Source organism: Diadema setosum, chromosome 2, assembly GCF_964275005.1.
Source record: "Diadema setosum chromosome 2, eeDiaSeto1, whole genome shotgun sequence".
Classification (NCBI taxonomy): Eukaryota; Metazoa; Echinodermata; class Echinoidea; order Diadematoida; family Diadematidae; genus Diadema; species Diadema setosum.
Genome location: NC_092686.1, coordinates 17,709,460 through 17,729,942, shown reverse-complemented (window position 1 = coordinate 17,729,942; position 20,483 = coordinate 17,709,460). Strand labels below are relative to the sequence as shown.

The 20,483-nt window shown below is 38.7% G+C and overlaps 1 protein-coding gene across 1 annotated transcript in view; it reads right to left on the bottom strand.

Moving 5' to 3' along the window:
* LOC140240443 (E3 ubiquitin-protein ligase PDZRN3-like) overlaps positions 1–20,483 on the bottom strand; it is a 203,042-nt gene that overhangs the window by 34,056 nt on the left and 148,503 nt on the right. The window contains exons 4-6 of the mRNA XM_072320216.1: positions 6,591–6,880; positions 4,840–4,984; positions 2,488–2,580 (exon numbers count right to left, since the gene is read on the bottom strand). Coding sequence (XP_072176317.1) covers positions 2,488–2,580; positions 4,840–4,984; positions 6,591–6,880 — 528 coding nt within the window. The remainder of the gene's footprint in view (positions 1–2,487; positions 2,581–4,839; positions 4,985–6,590; positions 6,881–20,483) is intronic.

Genomic DNA, 20,483 nt, shown 5'->3' with positions numbered 1-20,483 from the left:
AGAATGATTCTCCCTGAAGGAGTAAAACACATGATGCTACCATCAGACCCCTCTTTCTAGCATGCTCTGTGGGCTCTAATCAAGGCATAGCATGGCAATACAGTTGTGTAAATGAATAAAATTTGTGAGTTTCATGTATCGTAATGCGTGTGACACCATATAATAATCATTTGAATATGAAATACTTTCTGAATGTGAGCAAACACATATCACAGTAGCTGCCATTTACCAGCTCAGTAAGGGAACAGGAGATAACACAATGTAATGTTAACTAATATCGTGACTATCTTGCAGTATTCAATTCCATGCCAAACAAGTTAGAAGAGCATAAATACTTTTCTCTTTCTAATCAAAATGCTACTGAAAGATCACTCCATGGTCTTTAATTATAAAAAGTTGACTTTCCATATTTCTCCCTACTGCTTTGATATTTAAGCTAATTTAAGAATATGCTTTTCTGATAACAAACATATGGAAATTAACACTTTTACTCTAGACTCATAATTTCTGTATACAGGAAAAGTAGCACCTCATTAATGACTATGTTATTTCAAGAAGATGAAAATAATGAGATTACAATAATAATAATAATACTTTACAAATGAAAGAATAACCAGAATGAATACAAGATAAAGGAACTAAATGAATGGAGCATGGCACAAAAATTGTTTATGAAGTCATTTACTAAAGGTGATTATTGTATACGCCAAATATTTTGTGAGGTTCTGATTTTTGCAAATTTTGGGAGTCGGGTGCTATTTGCAATTTTAGAAACACACAAAAATATCGACTCCGATCCCGACATGATTTTGATGTGCGTGGATACATTTTTCCATTCAGCACTATACTCCACAATCGCAAATTCAGCCACTTGCGAAATTGTCGCAAAGACCCAATTCGTGAAAAATTAAGACTCGCTCAATATATAGTGTATACAGTATATATGCAGCATGTTCTACTTGCTTTGATAATGCTCACTCTTGTAGTGTCCTGATATCTTACAGAAGACACAAGCCATACATCAAGGACGTATTAGGTGCAGAACAGGTGGTCTACAGATTAAAATGTGAATCATCCTTGAATGACACCAATTAGCTTCATCACTGGTGCCACGATATGTTAACATTTATACCATTCATGACATATAGCATCATCGCTCTCTGTACAAAACACACATCTCTTTCCATTGCACTACAGCGCATAGCCTGAACACGGCCAAAGGTGACTGGATGGTGACACTGTGTTGATGGGAGAAAATGGCAAGGGTTGTGTGGAGAGTATTCTGTACAAATGAGCACATCCAAAAAAGCACTCTGAGTCTCTTTGACTGGAATACTAATCAGGAAAGATTGCATTTTGTTTGATTAACTTGACACCTTTGCCTTTCCCCACCCTAATTAAACAGGGGAGGCAAGTCAAGAGTGCTGAGGCTACATCCTCTTGTACTTTTCTATCCCTCTCCTTTGCGGTAGTTCAGCATCTCAAGCAGTCACTGGAGAAATTGTACACACTTTTTTTTTGTATCATAACAAGCTGTGTCATGACTGCTGGAAAAGCAGCTTAAAATTTTACAATACTACGTAGTTTGCCATTTGTTCTTGTCAATGTTTTATGAATGTTAACACTCATATGTTTGATGCTGCACACAAGTATATGTATTCATCCAATTCTTATAAAATTCATATAGTGCAAAAAGAAAATATGTAATTACTGTTCATGTCCACTCAAATAACCGTACACCAGTTAAGTGACACATGATACAGAAGAAGATGAACATTATGTCATCTTAAAATGAATGAGGGTATATGTTTGGTGTAAAAATTTGTGGTACATATAGTCATAACGGCTGAAATTGAATTATTCCACCAATTTGAGCTTCATTGTGTCTAAAAGAAAGACCTTAGGGGTGTTTTTCAACTTTCCAGTCATTCATTGGGTTTGTATGGAATTAAATCTGGCTAGGAGTAATGCATATACAGCATAGGGAAACTACTCTATACGTCCAATATTTTGCGACATTTTTATTTTTGCAAATTTCGCAAGTTGGGTACTATTCGTGAATTTAAAAATACACGAAAATATTAACTCTGATCCTCGACACGAATGTGACGTGCACGCATACATTTCTCGCTTCAGTACTGTCTCCACAATCACAAATAAATTGTCAGGAAGTTCCGATTTGGGGAAAATTTAGACTAACTAAATATATGGCATAATGATACACTAAAATGAATATATTTCGATATGATAACTTTCATAACACACACACACACACACATACACACACATACATACACACAGACAGTCTATTTCTCTATTACTCTTCCTACCTATTTCTCTCCCCCAATTAAAAAACAACAACAACAAACAACCACTCTGATTGGAAGTCTGATAAATACATTTCACCCCGCCTGATAGGTTCTTTGCCTGAAGAGTGAAATCTTCTCTGCACGTCACAGCCGCCAAACGTCGAGTGAATAAACTCACCTCACTGATGAAGATTCCAGAGTCTTCCTCAGAGCCGTAGCAAAGGGTCAGGCCTAGCTTGTCTTCTGCATTGGTTCTCTTTAACACAATATCCTGCAGACGGGAAGAATTTTACAGGATATGTTGATAAATGATAATGATCCACAGAACCAAGTGTCACGTTATCAAAGGCTGAATTAAGGTGGTACAATCATATCTTCTCGACATGATTTTAAGGCTATATTTTCCATTTCTGATCTTCCCTGATACAATTGTAAATGAAATGGTTCAAAGTAGATTTATGATTTTTGTACAATTTGAAGATTCTATGTAATATCCTATGTAATATCGCTTGTGTAAATAATCATCTCAAAGGAGTCAATCCTGTAGAGCAAAGCCCTAACAAGGGACTGAAGGATATCACTCTGAAAGTGGATAGACGACACAAGCAATCAGAGCTCTGAAGCCTTTGACTTAATACCATTGACAATTTTAATGATCTTCCACAAATCTATGGATAGACTGTCTTTGACATTCCAGGGATCAATGTCTTATGATGATTCAAACGTGAAAGTGGGAGTGATTGAGATGTAATATATCACATCAGCAGCAATCGCAGTATTAAGTTTAGAGAAGTGGTAGTCTCCCCTTCAGCTTCATTCTGCCCCTTCTAAAAAAAAAACACACCTCTCCTCTACATTTCATCTCCTCCCCCCCTTACATTTGTACTCCTTGACTTTCTTTTCATCTGCTCAAATTGATTCCTGTCAGTCTACAAAGGTGTGCATTCTGGACAAGGTTTCTGCTGGTTAATTCTTGTCATGTTACAGACCACTTTCCTCCCACAGGCATTCAATTCAATTCAATTCAATTCATCTTTCATGTTTCTTCCACAAATGTACTATAAGAAAATTACAGATGATTTTGAGTACACAGTGGTTGACTGCAAGATGACAAGTAGAGGTAATTAATGAATTGAACATACGTACACATAATTTCAAACCAAACTTGTTGCACTATCTATGTTGCATTTTGTTGTTGCATTATCTATGTTCTGAGATACTGCACTTTAAAAACAAAGGAAATGAAACCTAGCTCAAACTGACTTTGATAAATATTATAGCTCTTAAACAGAATAGCAGAAAGTTCATGCAAACTTAAACCTAAAAGAAGAATCTTTTTGAAACAAAGTCTGACCTGTTTTTACAAATCAGTGACTGTTGTCACAAGCAAATCTGAATATGAAATGAGGTGACATCATCATTACCTCATAGGTCTCCAAAATTTTACTGAATTTCTTTTACTTTTTAGATCAAATCAAGATAGATAAACTGTGCCCTTCAGCTTCCCACTGACAATTGTTGTTTTTCAATGAAATTCTATATGGAGAATGAAAAAACATAAATGATTGTCATCCTAGAACTTTGCAAATAATGTGGTGTGAAATATAAATGTTGTTTTAACAAGATAAAACTCACAGTATCTAATTGACAAGTTGAAATTAATTTGATACTAATGACAATAGGATGAATAATATATCTCACTGAAATGGGCTGTATGGCATATCATTGTAACATATTAGATTGTACTTAGAAAACGATGTAGTGATATTGATTTATGACTATAAATGACAAATGAAGTATTTGGATATACTTCCCTTCGCCTGTGAGAAAAGAAGTCTTCCTCAGTAAATAGGCTGATCTCCTTGACAACAATCAGCGAAAATAAAACGTTAACACTGCCCAAGTTGGCTGGACATCTTCCTGAATAATCTAGGCGTCCAAAAATACCATATGTCCATTTGGTATGCTTATCCTGACACTCTGGTGTGCTGTAAAATGGTGTATTGATTGTTTAAATGGTGCAGCACTTAGTCTAGACAGGTTGAAGCAATAATCTGGGGCTGAGTATCCATTTGGAGCTGGCCATAGAGGAGTAATTACAACCATAGTCCATTTGAAGATGAGTTGCCCTACTTTACTACCAGGATATTGAATTATGACCCAAGGAAGGGGGGGGGGGGAGCCTTATCTGGGCAGAATCAGAGTCATGTCCACCAATTTATGTAGATTGAAGCCTGTAAATTGCTCCTCATATTGTCAGCCCTCACTTATTCCTTTCACTTTTGCACAGTTTCATCTTGTCCATAAAGAAGTGTTCTTGTACTGACCATGAAGAATGTTAGGTACGTGTTTTGTTTTACAGTATAGTGTCTGTCATGCAGCCCCCTTTCTGACTGTGAATGACTGCAGTATGCATTGTTTTGAGCGGATACACATTTTGTTTGTTTATTATGACGGATGAAAGACAATTTCTCCTTTAACCCTTTTTTTCTTCCTGGCAGTGATGTCCAGGCTTTGCAGGGATACTCACTTCATACTCCATCTCATAGGCTCGGTCTAGACAGTCCTCTGTGTCCAGGATAGGCAGGTCCAGGTTCTCCTCTAGGGACTCCAGCTTGTGAAGGAGATTAGAGTCCAGCACTGACAGAGGGTCTTCTGGATCCAACTCACACAGCCTGGAGAGACATGGAAGATAGACAGGTGGATCCTTGATTGGTTGAAACACACTGATGGGGCGACAATACTCAGGATGTAGAATGTAGCTATTTGTGTATTCAAGTTTTATTGAAGCAATACATGATTTTTTTTTTTGAATGCTTGCAATTACTTGCCAGTGAAAACAAATGTGAACATGATGAATTACTGGTCAATGTAAATACACAACAACTACCATTCTTACCAGTCTTCATGATTGTATGATAACATTCTACCAAGATTTATAACACTTGTATGGTCAAGGGCATCTTGTAAAAAAAAAAAACACACACACACTTTTTTTTTTCATATTTTTTGAGACACTAATAAAAGCCTGAAATTACTTGGAAATGGAGAGTAATGGGGCATTTGGCAAACCATCTAACATCAAAATCCAGCTTCCATGATCTCATTTGGGCAATCGACGTTCCTCTTCTACCATTTTCTTTCAAATGCATTACCACAGCTACAGTATCTTTTAATTGTAAACAGAATATGGGCGAATTTAGAATGTCACAAAGTGAACGGAGTTACAATGCATGCCACGAGAAAACCAAAACAGGTGCAGGGGATGTAAGATAAACTACTCAAGGGTGGGTAGGTTAGACCCCGTTTACAGTGCGAGGCTCGGCCGCGGCCGAGCCCAGCCCCGCTTCAGTGTAAACGCGCAAAAGGCCAAATGCGAGGCCAAAATTGGCCTCGCATTTGGCCTCGCTCTGGAGGTGGTCTCGGCCGCGGCCAAGCCGCGGCCGAGCCCTGCCTCTTCTTGGTGTAAACGCAAACTGGGCCAAATGCGCGGCCAATTGCGCGGCCAATTTTAGTCTGGCTTCCAAACCCTCTGCCTGTATCTTTCGCTATTCAGGATATTAACCCCCTCAACGTCGAAAACTAGTATAGTTTAAGGTGGTTTTGTCCCGCAAAGGATTTTTTTTTCCTTCGGCAAAGGCCTTTGCCCGAACGGCGACTTCGTCGCCACGGAATTCATTTGGCAAAGGGTCTGAAAACCAGACAATACCAAATTGCGTTTGTTTACAAGCAGAGCGCCACTACGACAAAATATTGAAAGGTTTGAATCAAAAGCGCGGCCGAGCCCAGCAGTGTAAACGGACAAAATTGCGAGGCTCGGCCGCGCAATTGAGGCCGGACTCGGCCGCGGCCGAGCCGCGGCCGAGCCCGGCCCCGCACTGTAAACGGGGTCTTACACACCCATCATACATGTATTATACTTGAGGAGGTAAAGAGGTTTAAGACATGCAAATTCTCTCCCACTACATTTTTCCATACAGTCAACCTTGCCGTAAGTCCAACTCGCATTAGTTGAATAATCACCTAAGTTGAAGGTCTTTTCAAATCCTCTTCTATTTATAATTTAATGATTTCGATCCCTTGTTAAGTCGAATTTTCTCTAAGTCAAAGCTATTTCTTCCGTCCAAATAGATTCGACTTAGGCAGGGTTGACTGTAGCTACTAGCCTCTGAGCTGACTTGGAAATGAAGATAGGTGCTACTGAACGCAAAATGAAAGTAGATTTAGCAAGATGACCATCCTCCATCTTACTTCTCATACAAGACCAAGTCCGAACCTTACCCTTCAAGCGTGTCATCCCCGTTGCTCTCGCTGGGAGGCAGGGAGCAGCGCTGGAGGACTTTCCATAGGAGGTCCTCACTCTGGATCTCTGTCTGTGTGCCCACACTACACACTGTCCGCTCCTTGGTCAGGGAAGGGTCCCCCGCACCTTGGCTGGGCAGAGAGGTGCCGCCGTTCTTGGCACTGCCCGGCGACCGCCTCATCACCTGGACGATGATGGGTTCCTGGGCATTCTTGAAGGCCTCTACGGCTTCCTCGTGTGTGGCTTTGGACAGATCCTTCCCATTAACCTGCAGAGATGCACACAAACAATAAAGGATGTAGATAATCAATCTTCTAATGGTTACAACAATCATGATTAATACATCACACAATACAAAAATATGTAACCATATCCATTTTGCACTTTATACCATGTTGTGGAGCTCAGAAAATTCTGGAATCACACCCACACCCACAGTTCATCCACTTAACTCCCTTTGAAGCAGGTCAACCACACAACCACGCTGTTGAAGAGAAGGTATAGCCACCAACATCTCCCTCACATTTCATGTACTACCAGAGAGTAGACAAATCCCTTAGAGATAATTGCTACAGAAATCATGTAAAAAACAAACAAACAACAACACCACTTACGGTGACGAGCAATCATACTGCATGATTCATTTCATTGCAAATGACATTAATCCCCGACTTCAAAGAAAAAAGTCAAACCAGTCACCCTAGAAGTACATTACATCATTACCACTGCTACTAATGATAAAAACATTTCCAACAATGGTACATTTTACTCAATTTACTCAATTCTCAAAATACAGACAGCAAGCTGTGACAAATTGCAATCATAAAAATGTCATGCAAATGGAGTCTTCAAAGCATGAAATGACTTCCATAGCGCATTTTAATTGATTTCTACATCGTAGTGTATGTACTATCACAGCTGATGTCTGTACGAAAGCGAGTCAAGTTGTCAAACAATCAAATCACGGAGATATTAAAGGTAAAGTAGCCTTCTGCATTACAGTGCTGTAATAAATCATTTATTCATGTTTTTTTGACATGGATTGCACTCTTTGGAATTGCATTTCAGTATTTGCTGATGTCATCTACTGTAATATACAGATGATGTGCTAGCCGTCACAATGACAAATTTTGGCATTCTTCAGCTTTAGGCTTATTCATGAATTAAAAAAAAAAATGCAATCAAATGCTACATATGAACAACCAACAACAAATGGTTGACCCTACAACTCCATCTTAGAGGACATCATTAACTCAATGCATCAGATGCCTCTACAAAGCATTAAGGGTTATGTATGGATCCAAATGCTTAGGAACTGATTTCATTTCCCTTTCTAACTATGTAAAACATCTATTTTACTTCAGCACTCAAGTTTCTTGAACAAAATACATGCTCAGTACTTAAAAAGTGCATGACATCAAACACAAATCAGTTTATGAAAGGATGATGCATGCTAGCATATTTTGCATTTCTGAGAAATGTCATAATGAAATAAGAGCAAGCTAATAGAAAAACTAATAGAAAGATATAAATCATTAATAACATAATATCTTGCTGAATAAATTGCTGGATAATTTGACACAGATTTTCTGTTTTGAACTTTTGCTGGTCATCAAAAGTCACCACCCCCAACCCCCTCCCTTCGTACTTACGAGGTAATAATGCCGCATAAATCCACCATTTACAAGCATGGTCTACCTATTGATTGGGATATTGGATTTCAGCATGACACCGAGCTGGATTAGAGATACACCCATTAAAGGGTAAGTAATGGCACATGAATCATGCAACTTGGACGGCTGTGTTGTTGCCACGCTACCATCAATAATTAGAGCTGGACGCCAGAGCCACTCCGTGGCCTACTACGAGTATACAGGCATCGTACATCACTGGACCAAACGTAATGAGACTTCTGCAATTTACTGCCGCATCATTACCCCACAGATAGAAAACCCCAGGTGTACACTCTGTAAAACAATATGGTGCTCATAATATTTGGAAATTGATTTCACATCTGACTGGTCTCTCCTAAAAATGAAAGGAGGAAGGATTTGACTTGCATCCATATTTCATAATGGCATTACAGTAAATAATAATAATAATAATAAAACTCATTGTTTCTTACCACAGAAATACATCATCTCTCCTAATAAGGTTATCTGGACAATTTATATTAGCTCTAGCCAGACTTTCTCTTGGGAACAGAGGGATGAAGGTTGGCTGGTAATATGTTTGCATTCTCCTAACCATGTAAAGTTATGTTGTTACGCTTGCTTTTTACATTCCTATTTAAACATGGGTAGGTAGAACAGAAGAGGTAACAATTCTTCTTTTCTCTCTCTCTTCCAGCTGTAAGCGGATGTGCAAAATATTAGAAAATACTTTTTTCCCCTTCATGTTCCATTAGATGCACTGCAGATAGGTATTTTAGCTACCTGAAGAGCTATACAAAGTTAGAGCTTGACTGTGTTTGTTTATTTGTTTGTTTGTTTTTTGTTTTTAGCCTATCACGGTATATCAAAAGCAACTGAATCCTGTCACACATGAACTACATATAGGTATCATGGAGTTCATACTTTGTGCTAACATCCAATTTCCAGTCTTGCATTAGAAGGGAGATGATATGTTCTTATCATTTACACTTCCGCCTTTGAAACAAAAAACAAAAAACCAAAAAAATATGCTCTACAATTTCTACCCTGTTTGCACCACTAGCAAATGATGTGGCTGAGCTGAAAGTAATGACTCAATGAGTTTGGCAGCCTGCTGTGTAATCCTCATCTGGAGAGGAGGGAGGGGTCGAGTTTTTCATACACAGTCACATGCAAAGTGCATGAAATTGTTTTCATGTTTTCTGGTCTTTGTGTTTCTGTCATGGGCTTGTGAAATTTTACTCCACAATAGATTTTCACTTCTAGGAATCAACCATTAGCATTACATGTTTAATTCCACTTAAAATCAAGTTAGGACTGTCAAATCACTTCTTTTTCTGCTTGGACTTAAAATATTACAGAATCTTCAACTCGACAAATCTCATTTGAATAGTATGACAACACAAAATAATCGATACAAATTTGATAAATCTAATTGTTCCTTTGTGGTATTTTCTGGACAACAACAACAACAAATGAACTTTCATGGTCACGTGATATATTTCAACTGTTAAACACTCTTAAATTCCCCTTTCTTTATACCAAAAGACAAAGAATTCTGATCCATCTTGAAACTGCTCATAGAAAAATATTTCCTAAGTCACAGGGAGAAATAATTTTATCTCTTTGAAATGTGTGAAACAGATCAAAGAAGAACTACATTTGTTTGTTGGTATCAATTTGTAGGAGGAAAAAAGTATTAAAGTCAAGTTAACCTGCAAAAGCAATACAAGCTTGATCTGACACTGAATTTAAAGTCCATGATAACATGGAACTCTGCTACCTCAAGAGGGAGTTTTGCACTATGCCAGAGTACATATTTGTGCATACCCATCATGGGGGAAAATGAAACAATGGAATTTATATCTCTGTGCTTGCTTGGTTCAAGTGACCTCTGAAAGTACATATGATGGAAATCCTTGGCAAACACTCTTCTAAAATGCAAAGCTTCCTCATTGCTGGAATACCATGCCTTTCTCAATGGCAGCCTGCTACAAAAATACCATTCTTGGGTTTCTCTCCAAAGAGTGCTGCCGAAGAAAAATTACTGCCAAGCAAGAGGAGCAAGCAGAATGCTGAAGACAGATTAGCTTTGAATTACAAAGTCTACCTCATTTGACACATGCTTTGGTGTGTGCCAAGGATTAGCGAGCGGAACTCCCCACAAATCAGACAATCCGGCGCATGTACATCCCCTTGGAATGGAACACCCGCCACTTAACTGGGATCCAACACATTCTCTAGTTTTAACGGTCTCCTACTAGTGCCTACAATTACTATCTGTCTTTGAGTACTACTTTACAGATATCAGATTTCTATTCTAATCAATTATGCACAAAACCAATACAACACATGTTTTCACTATCCATTACATAGTTAAAAAAAAAAACTAGTTTACCTTGGCTTTTGTTGCATTTCTCTTTTTAAGAAAAGTTCAGAAGGCAAAGCGCAAAAGCTAGAAAATGAACCCTTGAGAAACAGTTTCCCCTGGACCAAATTGAAAGAAAAAGTACAATACAGCATCATCTCCTTCTTGCTCACAGTAAGTAAATGCCCACAGGGTGTCTGCAGAGCGGCTCAACCAAGTCATATGTCCGACTGCCTTTTGTGCTGCATAATCCACAGGAAATTGCCTCATTTATTGCTATCGCTTCCCTTTAATAACAAGAGTGGACTGATTCACAGAATCCTCTGGTAGCGGCACACTGGACAAAGGGAAAGAACCCACAATGTAGGGGTGAGACACACAACGATGGGAATAGATCTTTTTGTCATGTTGTTGCCATGACGTCATGACATCATCACTCTCTCAATCATGTGGTGTCGGAACAATGCCTGAACCACAACAATCCTGTCAACTGCAGCTATTTTCAAATACGCTTGTGTCAATATAAACTGCTATTCTTGTATCTCTTCCTCTCCTTATCTCTAAAACTGTTCTGTGAAAATGAATAAAGTGTCTTTCTTCCTGCAAACCCAGCTGGATGCAGCCACAAGATTCTTCCAGAGTTTGAGGTCGATATGAGTGTTCAAATCTTTTGCAAGCCTAAAAATAAATTGTTCAAGGAAATTCCATACATGGGAAGAAAAGACACACCTCTACTGCATTCTGAGCTGCCAGAAATCAATCTATTACCCCAGCCAGTCACCACAGTAGTACATCCCACCTTGTCTACCAATCCCCAGATGTCTGTGTGACCGAGCCCCCATTCTACTTCCACTCACACACAGACAGGTTTTTTTTTTTTTTTTTTTTTTTTTTTTTTTTTTTTTTTACAGTATTGATCAATATTTTCAATTATCATCTGCAGTATGACACCTATAACTCCATTCTTCCTGCGTTTTCATCACTGAACTACTTTCCATATATGTATTTTAGATATTTCATGATGATTGAAAATTTTTTCCCCATTTACTACCTCCTAATGATTTGTCTGAATCCCGACTGGAATGCAATTTCCTCTTGGAGCATCACTTGGCCATTGTTGGTGCAATGTCACATGACAAGTTTTTCGCTGAAGCGAAACGTCGCACACAATGGTACATCTGCCCTGGACAGCATTGCGGGTTTCTCCCTGCAGGCGCCAGTTTACTCTTCTCATTACGACTATTTAAATGTGGCTTACTCACTCATTTTCGGGAGATGCACGGAGGACCGAAGCAGAGAACATAGGTTGGTCGTACGGAGAGTTGTGATGTATGTTTGCTACCATGATGTCATATTATATGACCTCAGCGAAGCAAGACAAGTCACCGAGACAAATGTGTGCGAAGTGTACTTTGCGCATCTAGATTCAAAATGTCTGTGAATGATTGAACATTGATGTCATTTCATTTCCACACAAGAAATGCAGCATTTATGAATTTATATGTACATCGCAACAAAATGTTAAACTATCTTGTAATCAAAAGATAGTATAATTGGAATGTAACATTCACATACCTAATTTCTATCTTTTCAAATGGCTGGAGGATGCACTTATAGTCTATAAATGAAAAAGACCCTGGAATATCATCTGACAAATCTGATGCTAGCTGCAAGCTACTGACAACTTCTTACTTTTGATAAAACACAACAGCTTATAACTTTCATCTGCATAAATTTAAGCATTTATTCAAGAGATCACACATCTTCCCTATGTAATATTTATTTCTTCCCAAGACAAGACCATCAAACCTGTGGTTTGAATACGGATTCATCAAAACACACTTTCATTGGTCCTCCGATCTCCGGTGATTCATGCCACTCTGTCTGCATACTTCTAAAATACATATTCCATGATTCATTCTGTGACCGCCGAGTAACTGGTACTCCCAAAGTGGACGGAGGCCTTAACATGATTGTCAAACACGGGAATCCATCGTCGGTTGAAACCAGATACCCCTTGGACCACAGCTCCACTGACCACCAGGAAACCTGTCAAATTCTAATTAGATGAATATTACCCTAGAAAATAAGAAGTATCGCATTTTGAATTCCGTTTGTGCCTTCTTGCAATACAGGTGCCAAATTAAAGTTCGGGGTGAGATACCAAGCCAGTGGAGTAGATAGTGGCCAAGATTGGGGTTATACCATCCACAATCAGCCCGCTCACACTGGACATGGCCACTTAGTCCAGAAAGCGTGGGGTATCAATTGGCCATTAGGGACCGCAGCTCCAAGGCAGCGGGCCCACAGAGTGCTGGGTCAGTCTCTCTGAATAATGCATAGATACAAGTGGCTTTGTGCAAAGCATTTCTGGTTAAGGTGTCCATGGGTTCCCAATAGTCTCCTGAATCAGGCCCCCTTGTTTGTTTCGTTTGATGGAATCCAAATTTTATTTGTACAAGCTTATAAAGTCCTAGATGTGTGTAAAGTAACATGACCTCTTCCATAAGTATACATGACTCTGACTATGAATGCTGATAAAATTACATCTTGGGGGATTAAAGTATGTTAAACTGTTTATGCTTGTTTGTGTTAAATTGCCTTTTATTCTGTCTAAATTTCAGTAACTTGCTATGTTTTTGTAGCACTACTGAAGACCGACTGGCAGGGCTGGTCCTTAATTCCATGAGTTGAATTTATAATACTTCCACTGGAAAAACTGCAAACAGTCTTATCCATGTGGCATTTTGTGCAAATTGATAGAAAATAATTGTCATTTCTCATCTAGCTGAAGACCACATTGAAATGAAGAATATTGCACAAACTCCAATATCACACAGACTTGCACAAGTGCAATATCATCACAGCACACACAAGTTGCCACTCCCATTTAAAATCAGATGATGTTATATTGATAGTGATGGTCGTATCATGTAGCAAATCTTACGGGAACACCTGTCTACATGTAATGCCAGCACCAATATCTTTCAAGGCATCACGATTCTATGTTTTGGTTGCAATTAGACCATACGTTGCAAGGTTTTTATCTGATACTATAGTGTGTTCCGTGAAAAATATCGCAACCTGGTTTACATTGGTTATTCGTGGCTGTGTATTTTGCTGGGGTCTGTGTCGTGACGTCTAGCTACCAAGTGTGCTGGTGTATGCCTTTGGGGTCAAGTTACTGTTTGGCCATCAAACTGAATCCTGGTATCCAGGGAAAAGGCAGACAACTGTACGGATTGGGAACCATGCAGGAGACCTGCACATCAATAGCTCCATCCGGTATCGACCCAGTTTCCGATTCCAAGGAATGGGAGTATGACGGAGGTTATGATAAATGCAGCACTAACAACAGACTCCGAGTCCGATCACTGCCATCCTCACACTGAATAAAACTTTGGGAGGAGAGAAAGAGAGGGCACTTCTTTTGTTTTCATCTCGTGGCCCTGATGCCGCAAACCAGTTTAATCCATCGCTGCCAAGTATTCAGTCAGGAAGAACAACACAGTTGGTTCTGGGAGACTTGGAAAGGTAAACATCAGATTTACACCTTTATTTTCTTAGCAAGAACACCCTCACAATATTTTTGCTCGAATTACCAAGGCAAGGGTAGAGTGCAATTCTCTTGGGAAGGAGACACACAACCTCTCATATTCCTCTTTCATATGCCTTTCAAACCTGTCAACAAATAAGACACACAGTCATCCAGTAATCGTTATTGGGTGATACACTAACAGCGTATCACTGATCGTTTCGCATAGAATTTGTGAAATTATTTAAATTAATCTTCTTGAATGATATTAGGATGGCTAACAATTGTTAAAAGAGAAACCTTTGGTAAGTTGATGCCCATGAAACCCAGAATCAATCTCGGTGTCCAATGGTCTACAAGAACAGTGAAATCATTTTGGACATGTGACACCTTCACTGTTTGTGTGAAAGTTATCATTGTGGAAACTGTCATAGACACAAAATAAAATAGTTGCGACTTGTAAAAAATATACAGAAGGTATGTAATAATGTGAAAATGTTTTACAGGAGAAGGTAAAGTACCTGTGATTTCACTCACATGACAATTGAAGAGTATCATGCAGTAATATCAGGGGCATTAACACTGGTAGCAAAAACAGTTTTTGTGCACTTTCCGTTGCTAGGCAACTACCAGTATGTGAGCAAAATACCAGAATTGACAAACTCCTCAGCAGTGGAGTTTCTTGAAACTGCAGTTTTATTCCACTTTTTTTTCCCCAGTGTAAATGCTCGCTCGGTAAGTTGCATAAGGAAATCACATACCAAAATAACCAGAATATTCCATATTTTCCCTCCACATTATCGTAGCAGCAGCTTGCTTCATATTTGTATGGTTTGATCATTGAATTTCTGCTTTTTTACTGCACTCATATTGTCAAATCTCTCCACAAGTTATATTCTCATTTCAAGGCATTATCGTACTTTCATCTTCTTGATTTTCATATCTTGCTAAACATTTTAAAATGAGTTTAACCCATTGAGGACGGGCTGATTTTGCTACAACACGCATTTCCCACAGACACTTGCCCGAATATATGCGGGATTCATCCTCAATGGGTTAAATGAGTTAAATGCATTGACACAGTCAATAGGGACACATGATACACAAAAATGCACAACCTCCTCTCCTAAAAAAAAAAAAAAAAAAAAAAAAAAAAAAGAGAAAAAAAAATCCTGAAACAGAAAACAGAGGACATCTCTGTGATGATGACACTCATCAAATAAAGGGAGGCCTTCAAAAAGCATATACCCAGCCTTCTTCTCGGCCTAACAGGGTCATCCTATGGAATTTGTTCTCTAAACATGTCCTCTTTCTTTTAATAACACAGTAAAAGCGGTACAAGTACAATGCTCAATCTTGGTGCAGAGAAAGATCGCAACAATGTAGCTGTGAGAGCATGTGTGTATGTGTGTGCGCAAAGTGCGCAGAGTAATGTGAGAGAGTGAGGGAGATGGGGAGATCTGCTGAATAAAAATGTTATTTGGTTACAGCAACTCTGTCTGTATTCAAAGGAAGTGTTGAAAACTGGGAATAGATAGGAAGAAATAAGAAGAGAATTTGCAAACATATACTTGGAAGTGTATAAAAGAGAATCAAAGGCAAGCAAGAAAGAAATGCATGAATGATAAGTACAAATAAAGCAGGGAAAGTTACAAGAGTTAAAAGTGACAAACATATTTATCACAAGTGAGAAACTACAGAAAGCAGTGATGGTTCATGGACTGACCTCAATATCATCAGCCTTTGATTCAACTCTCAACTTACTCTTTGCTCGCTGTGAACCCACTTCCTTTATTTTTTATTCATTCCTCTTGATACCATCGTTCATCCGCCACCATTTTCTCACTACAACTTTGTTCAGGGGGGACGCTAGAGCACCACTTGATGGTTGAGGGTGGTGGAAAGTGATTGATGATGAGACAAAAGAAGGGGATGATGAGTAATAGGATAATGGATGCTCATTCACTGGGGTCAAATCTGGGGAAACGGCTGGTTGCCTTGGAAATGGTTGGTTGCCTGGCAAACCTGTCATGCGGCTCACAAAAGTCCTTTCCTTGGAACCTATTATGCTCCTATGTCTCTTTTTTCTTTGTGGTCATTAAGCTGGTAATCATCATCTTCTGAGGGAGAGGAGAGTGGATCCATTTCTTTGCTCAGCACAAAGGGCTAGCATTCAAAACTTGGGCCGATGCAAGATCTTGGGAATCTTATTCATCAACACAAGAATATCAACTGTGTGGACTATAGCACTACTACATTTTTGTCACAGAGTGCCAGTATAATGTGAGCAGAAGATGGGGGTAAACACAATGGCAAGACAAAAGTCTCAGCTCTGTGATACTGATAAAACAAGAGATATCACGAATGCAGTCATGATGCAGAGCAGTCTGATCACTGTTTTGGCAAAATATATCAGAATCACATATTTTGAAAAAAAAACCCAGATGCCTTCTTACATATGATTTACTGTTTTACAAGTATTGAGATATCATTATTACATGGCAAAACTGAAGCATGGAAACATATCTAAGCACTAATGAAACTATCTCAATACCTATTCTACCATCATGAAAATTCACATCGGATATACCCTTCTCTCCAGCAGAAAATTATGAAAAATAAATAAGTTCCATCATTCTTCAGTTATATGAAGTCAAAAACCACTTATTAGGAGCAAACAGTGGAGGCAGCATGGTTATCAAAGGAACTGTTTATCAGTATGAAAAGTGAGTATTTTTGTCTAAATGTCTCATAAAATACAAACACTCCCCAGGCAAAACTCTTTTATTGATGTCTTGAGAATAATAAGATAAATTCTCATATTTGAGTAGACAAGACCGAGGCATTTTCATGTGGCCATTGCTCATATTCTGCATGAAAAATGCTGAATATGTGAATATGCCTCATCAGACGAGTTTTTTCCTGTCTTCATCTCTGTCATTATGTGTGCTTGTGTATGGTTGTGTGGAGGATAATTTGGAGATGGACTCAGTGCTAAAGGCTTTTTGCCTATACAGTATGAGCGAGCCACAGCGGAGAATTAAGCTGGTGGGGAAGTAAAAGACGAGGGGTGGGTTTTTTTTTTTTCTCTCTCTCTCTGTCTCCCTTTCTGCTTGGATCTGTAAGAGGCAGGGTGAGAGAGAAATGAGCACAACATTATTAGATTTGCTGTCATATCACACAGCAATGAAAACAAAATCAAATAGTAATTCTGTTGAGATGGCACTATCCACCGAGAAATGTTATGGTGCAACCCTCCCAAGTTAGTAGAGGCAAATCAAATTTTGCATGCGGGGCGAGTACATTTAACTTGGACTGACAGGGGAGTAATGTGTGGAAAGCCATTGTGCATTAAAAAACGTGTTCATCTCATGAGAGATACGCTCGTGAGGAATATTTCACCAAGACAGAAAGAGACAGAGACCATCTGCTCGTACATCCCGTCTGACGGAGTACAGTCCATAAAATACAAAAAGGAATGATAAAGTGTTTGCATACTGTCCTATGGTTCATTTTATGGTCTTAGCTTCTTCAAACTATGCAGAGCCAAATTCTAACCTGCCTGCATGTCAATTTTCTATCATACCAATGCCTTTTCTCTCATCTTCTGCATCTGGAAGGGATCATCAAAATATTTGAGCAAGAAACAAGATTCTACGTGTAACGAAATCTTGCTGAAATTATAGAGCTGTGAATCATTGATTGTTAAATGGATGCGTATGAAGTGAGACATCATAACTCATGTCAAACTCTCATGATGCCATAACGGAGGAACCGCTGGAGCCAGGATGGTTACCGCAAAAGGCTCCAGCTAGGATCTTCATCTCAACTATCTCCATGGAGCAGTGAGAGATGCCTGGAGGAGAGAATGATCACAAATTCAGCATCCCAGTATGGGTTCACTCTGGTTCATCACAGGGACTTCCACCATTTAACAGCTTTGTATCACTCTGTGTTTCTTTCCTAGTTCCTCTCATAACTTCTCTCTCAAAAAAAAGGATGACATCACCCAGACCAAGTAAGCATAAATTACTGCAAAACAATTTGAAGCTATGACTTTAATTGATCCAAAATGCTGCTGATACACTTTGCCTTCCTACCCCTCCCCCCCCCCCCAAAAAAAAAGAAAATGATAGAGTCTACTACATTTTGAATGTCAGCCAGTTTCAACCTAATCTGACACAGATGTCATCCATTACCATCATGATCACTGATAAGACTTTGAAAGAAGAAGAAGAAGAAAAAAAAAATAATACAGCTCTTTCTCCTTCTAATATAGAAACACAAAGACTCTTGTCTTATATTTCTTACACAATTTGTATCAGAACACTACACATCGTCAACACACTCAAAGCATTCCCTTTTCATACAGTGTTGGGTGTTTCGGGTGTTTACAGGCATATAGAGGGCAATTAATGATGTCGCCATGGAAACATGCTTTGATTGACCCCCATATGCTCCAACCGCATCTGTACTTGCCTCAACGGACTTGTGTATCACAGCTGAAAATTTAATATCTCATACATCGTATCCTTTTGTCCAGCGGTTAGTCCAGATACGTCAAACACGCATATTCAAAACTTGGCTTTACACAAATTATTAGATTCCTAAATCTAAAAATATCTGAACACAAATGTTTTCCTTGTACGGAAGGAATTATCAAAAAATAAATATCTATATGGACAAATATGACACTGACAGTTCATGACTAATTGATAATGATAACACACAAATGTCTAAAGCATGGAAACTGTATCAAAATGAATTAGGGCCTATCATAAACTTTGCAGATACGGTGTAATCATTAGGATACAAACTTGTGAGTCACGCAGAGCTTTTACAAATGATAGCAATTTGTTGGTTACAATCAGCAAATATGTAGCATGGTCTCTAACAGGAGATTAAAATGGACATCAAACAAAAACAGACTTACAAATCTCTGACAACCACTGAAAAGTGGCAGAAATACCAACTTAATATGATGTATTGCTAAATTCAGTTATTCTATTTCCTACTCTAGGCAGTTTAGACCAAATGATAGCTGGCACCTAAGAAACAACAACAACAGTAAAATCATAAAAAAACATCGCATTGCTACACACAGTGTCTCTTCACACATTTATCACATATGTCACCTGGTGAATACCCAGAATAAGAGGCCTGATGTACATGCACTTTTCCTTTCAAAACTAAGTGAAGTGCCAAACAAAGATTTGAGAAGGCTTTTTCGAAACACTTCATCCAGATACCAACCATTGTTGAATTACTATCATATTCAGGTGTTTACAGGAAGATGGCACTTAAAGGAGATTGATGTACTAGCAATTACAGCCAGCGAGAGCAATGACATGATTTCTAGTTTGTTCTTTTTATGTCTGCCTTTGTTCAGTTTGTTTTCTTCTTGAGGATATGGGTGTGTAAACGGGTCTCACTTCCTCCTGCTTGAATGATCATAAAAAGCTTGATTAGTGTGTTTGTGTCGTGTGCTTTTACAATCTGGTGACATGTAATCATCTTCATATTCTGCCGGATATATCTTTTGTGCCTCAGGATATTTTGACAGATCTTCCAGGATCTTTGTGCAAGATGTGACCTTCAACTGCACAGGAATTGCAACCACAGAGGGAACCCTTTTTTCTGATTCTACTTCTACAAGATACTTTTACAGAAAATCTACCGAGATATATTGTAATGTCTCTTTTTTTCTTCTTCTTCTTTCTTCATAATTTGAACTGAAATTATGGATAGATATTATGATAATGAACACCTGCATTTTTATCACATCAATACATGCTTTCATTACTTCTTCCAAAAAGGGCAAAATACATTCATCAGTATTTCATACACTCCTTAATTTCAAAATATGCAACATAAATTATACACCATTCGCACCATTAATTTTTTTCGCACTGAGCCGCTCAAAAACATATTCATGGGGTCTTGAATTTCAACCCATTCAAAATGTGCACAGAAAATTTAAAAGATTAGGGGGTTTTAGATTTTGCTCTAGCCAAAAGTAGCACAAAATATGTGAAAATTAATGTACCGATACCATGGAAATTTCTGCATAGCACTTCACATAGATATCCAATACCCTAACCTTTGAACACATACATAAATGAAAGTTTGCATCCTTGTGCTGATTTTATAGAATTTCAGGGAAAGTGACGATTACAGCGAGTCCGAAAGCTAAAACTGCTTTGACTGTCATCCTGTCAAACAGTGCATGCCGGTCGTCCCCATTGTTGATGCATGGATGACAGCCATCTTACCCATGGCCGCCCCTACAGGAATTGGGGTGAAAGAATACAAATAG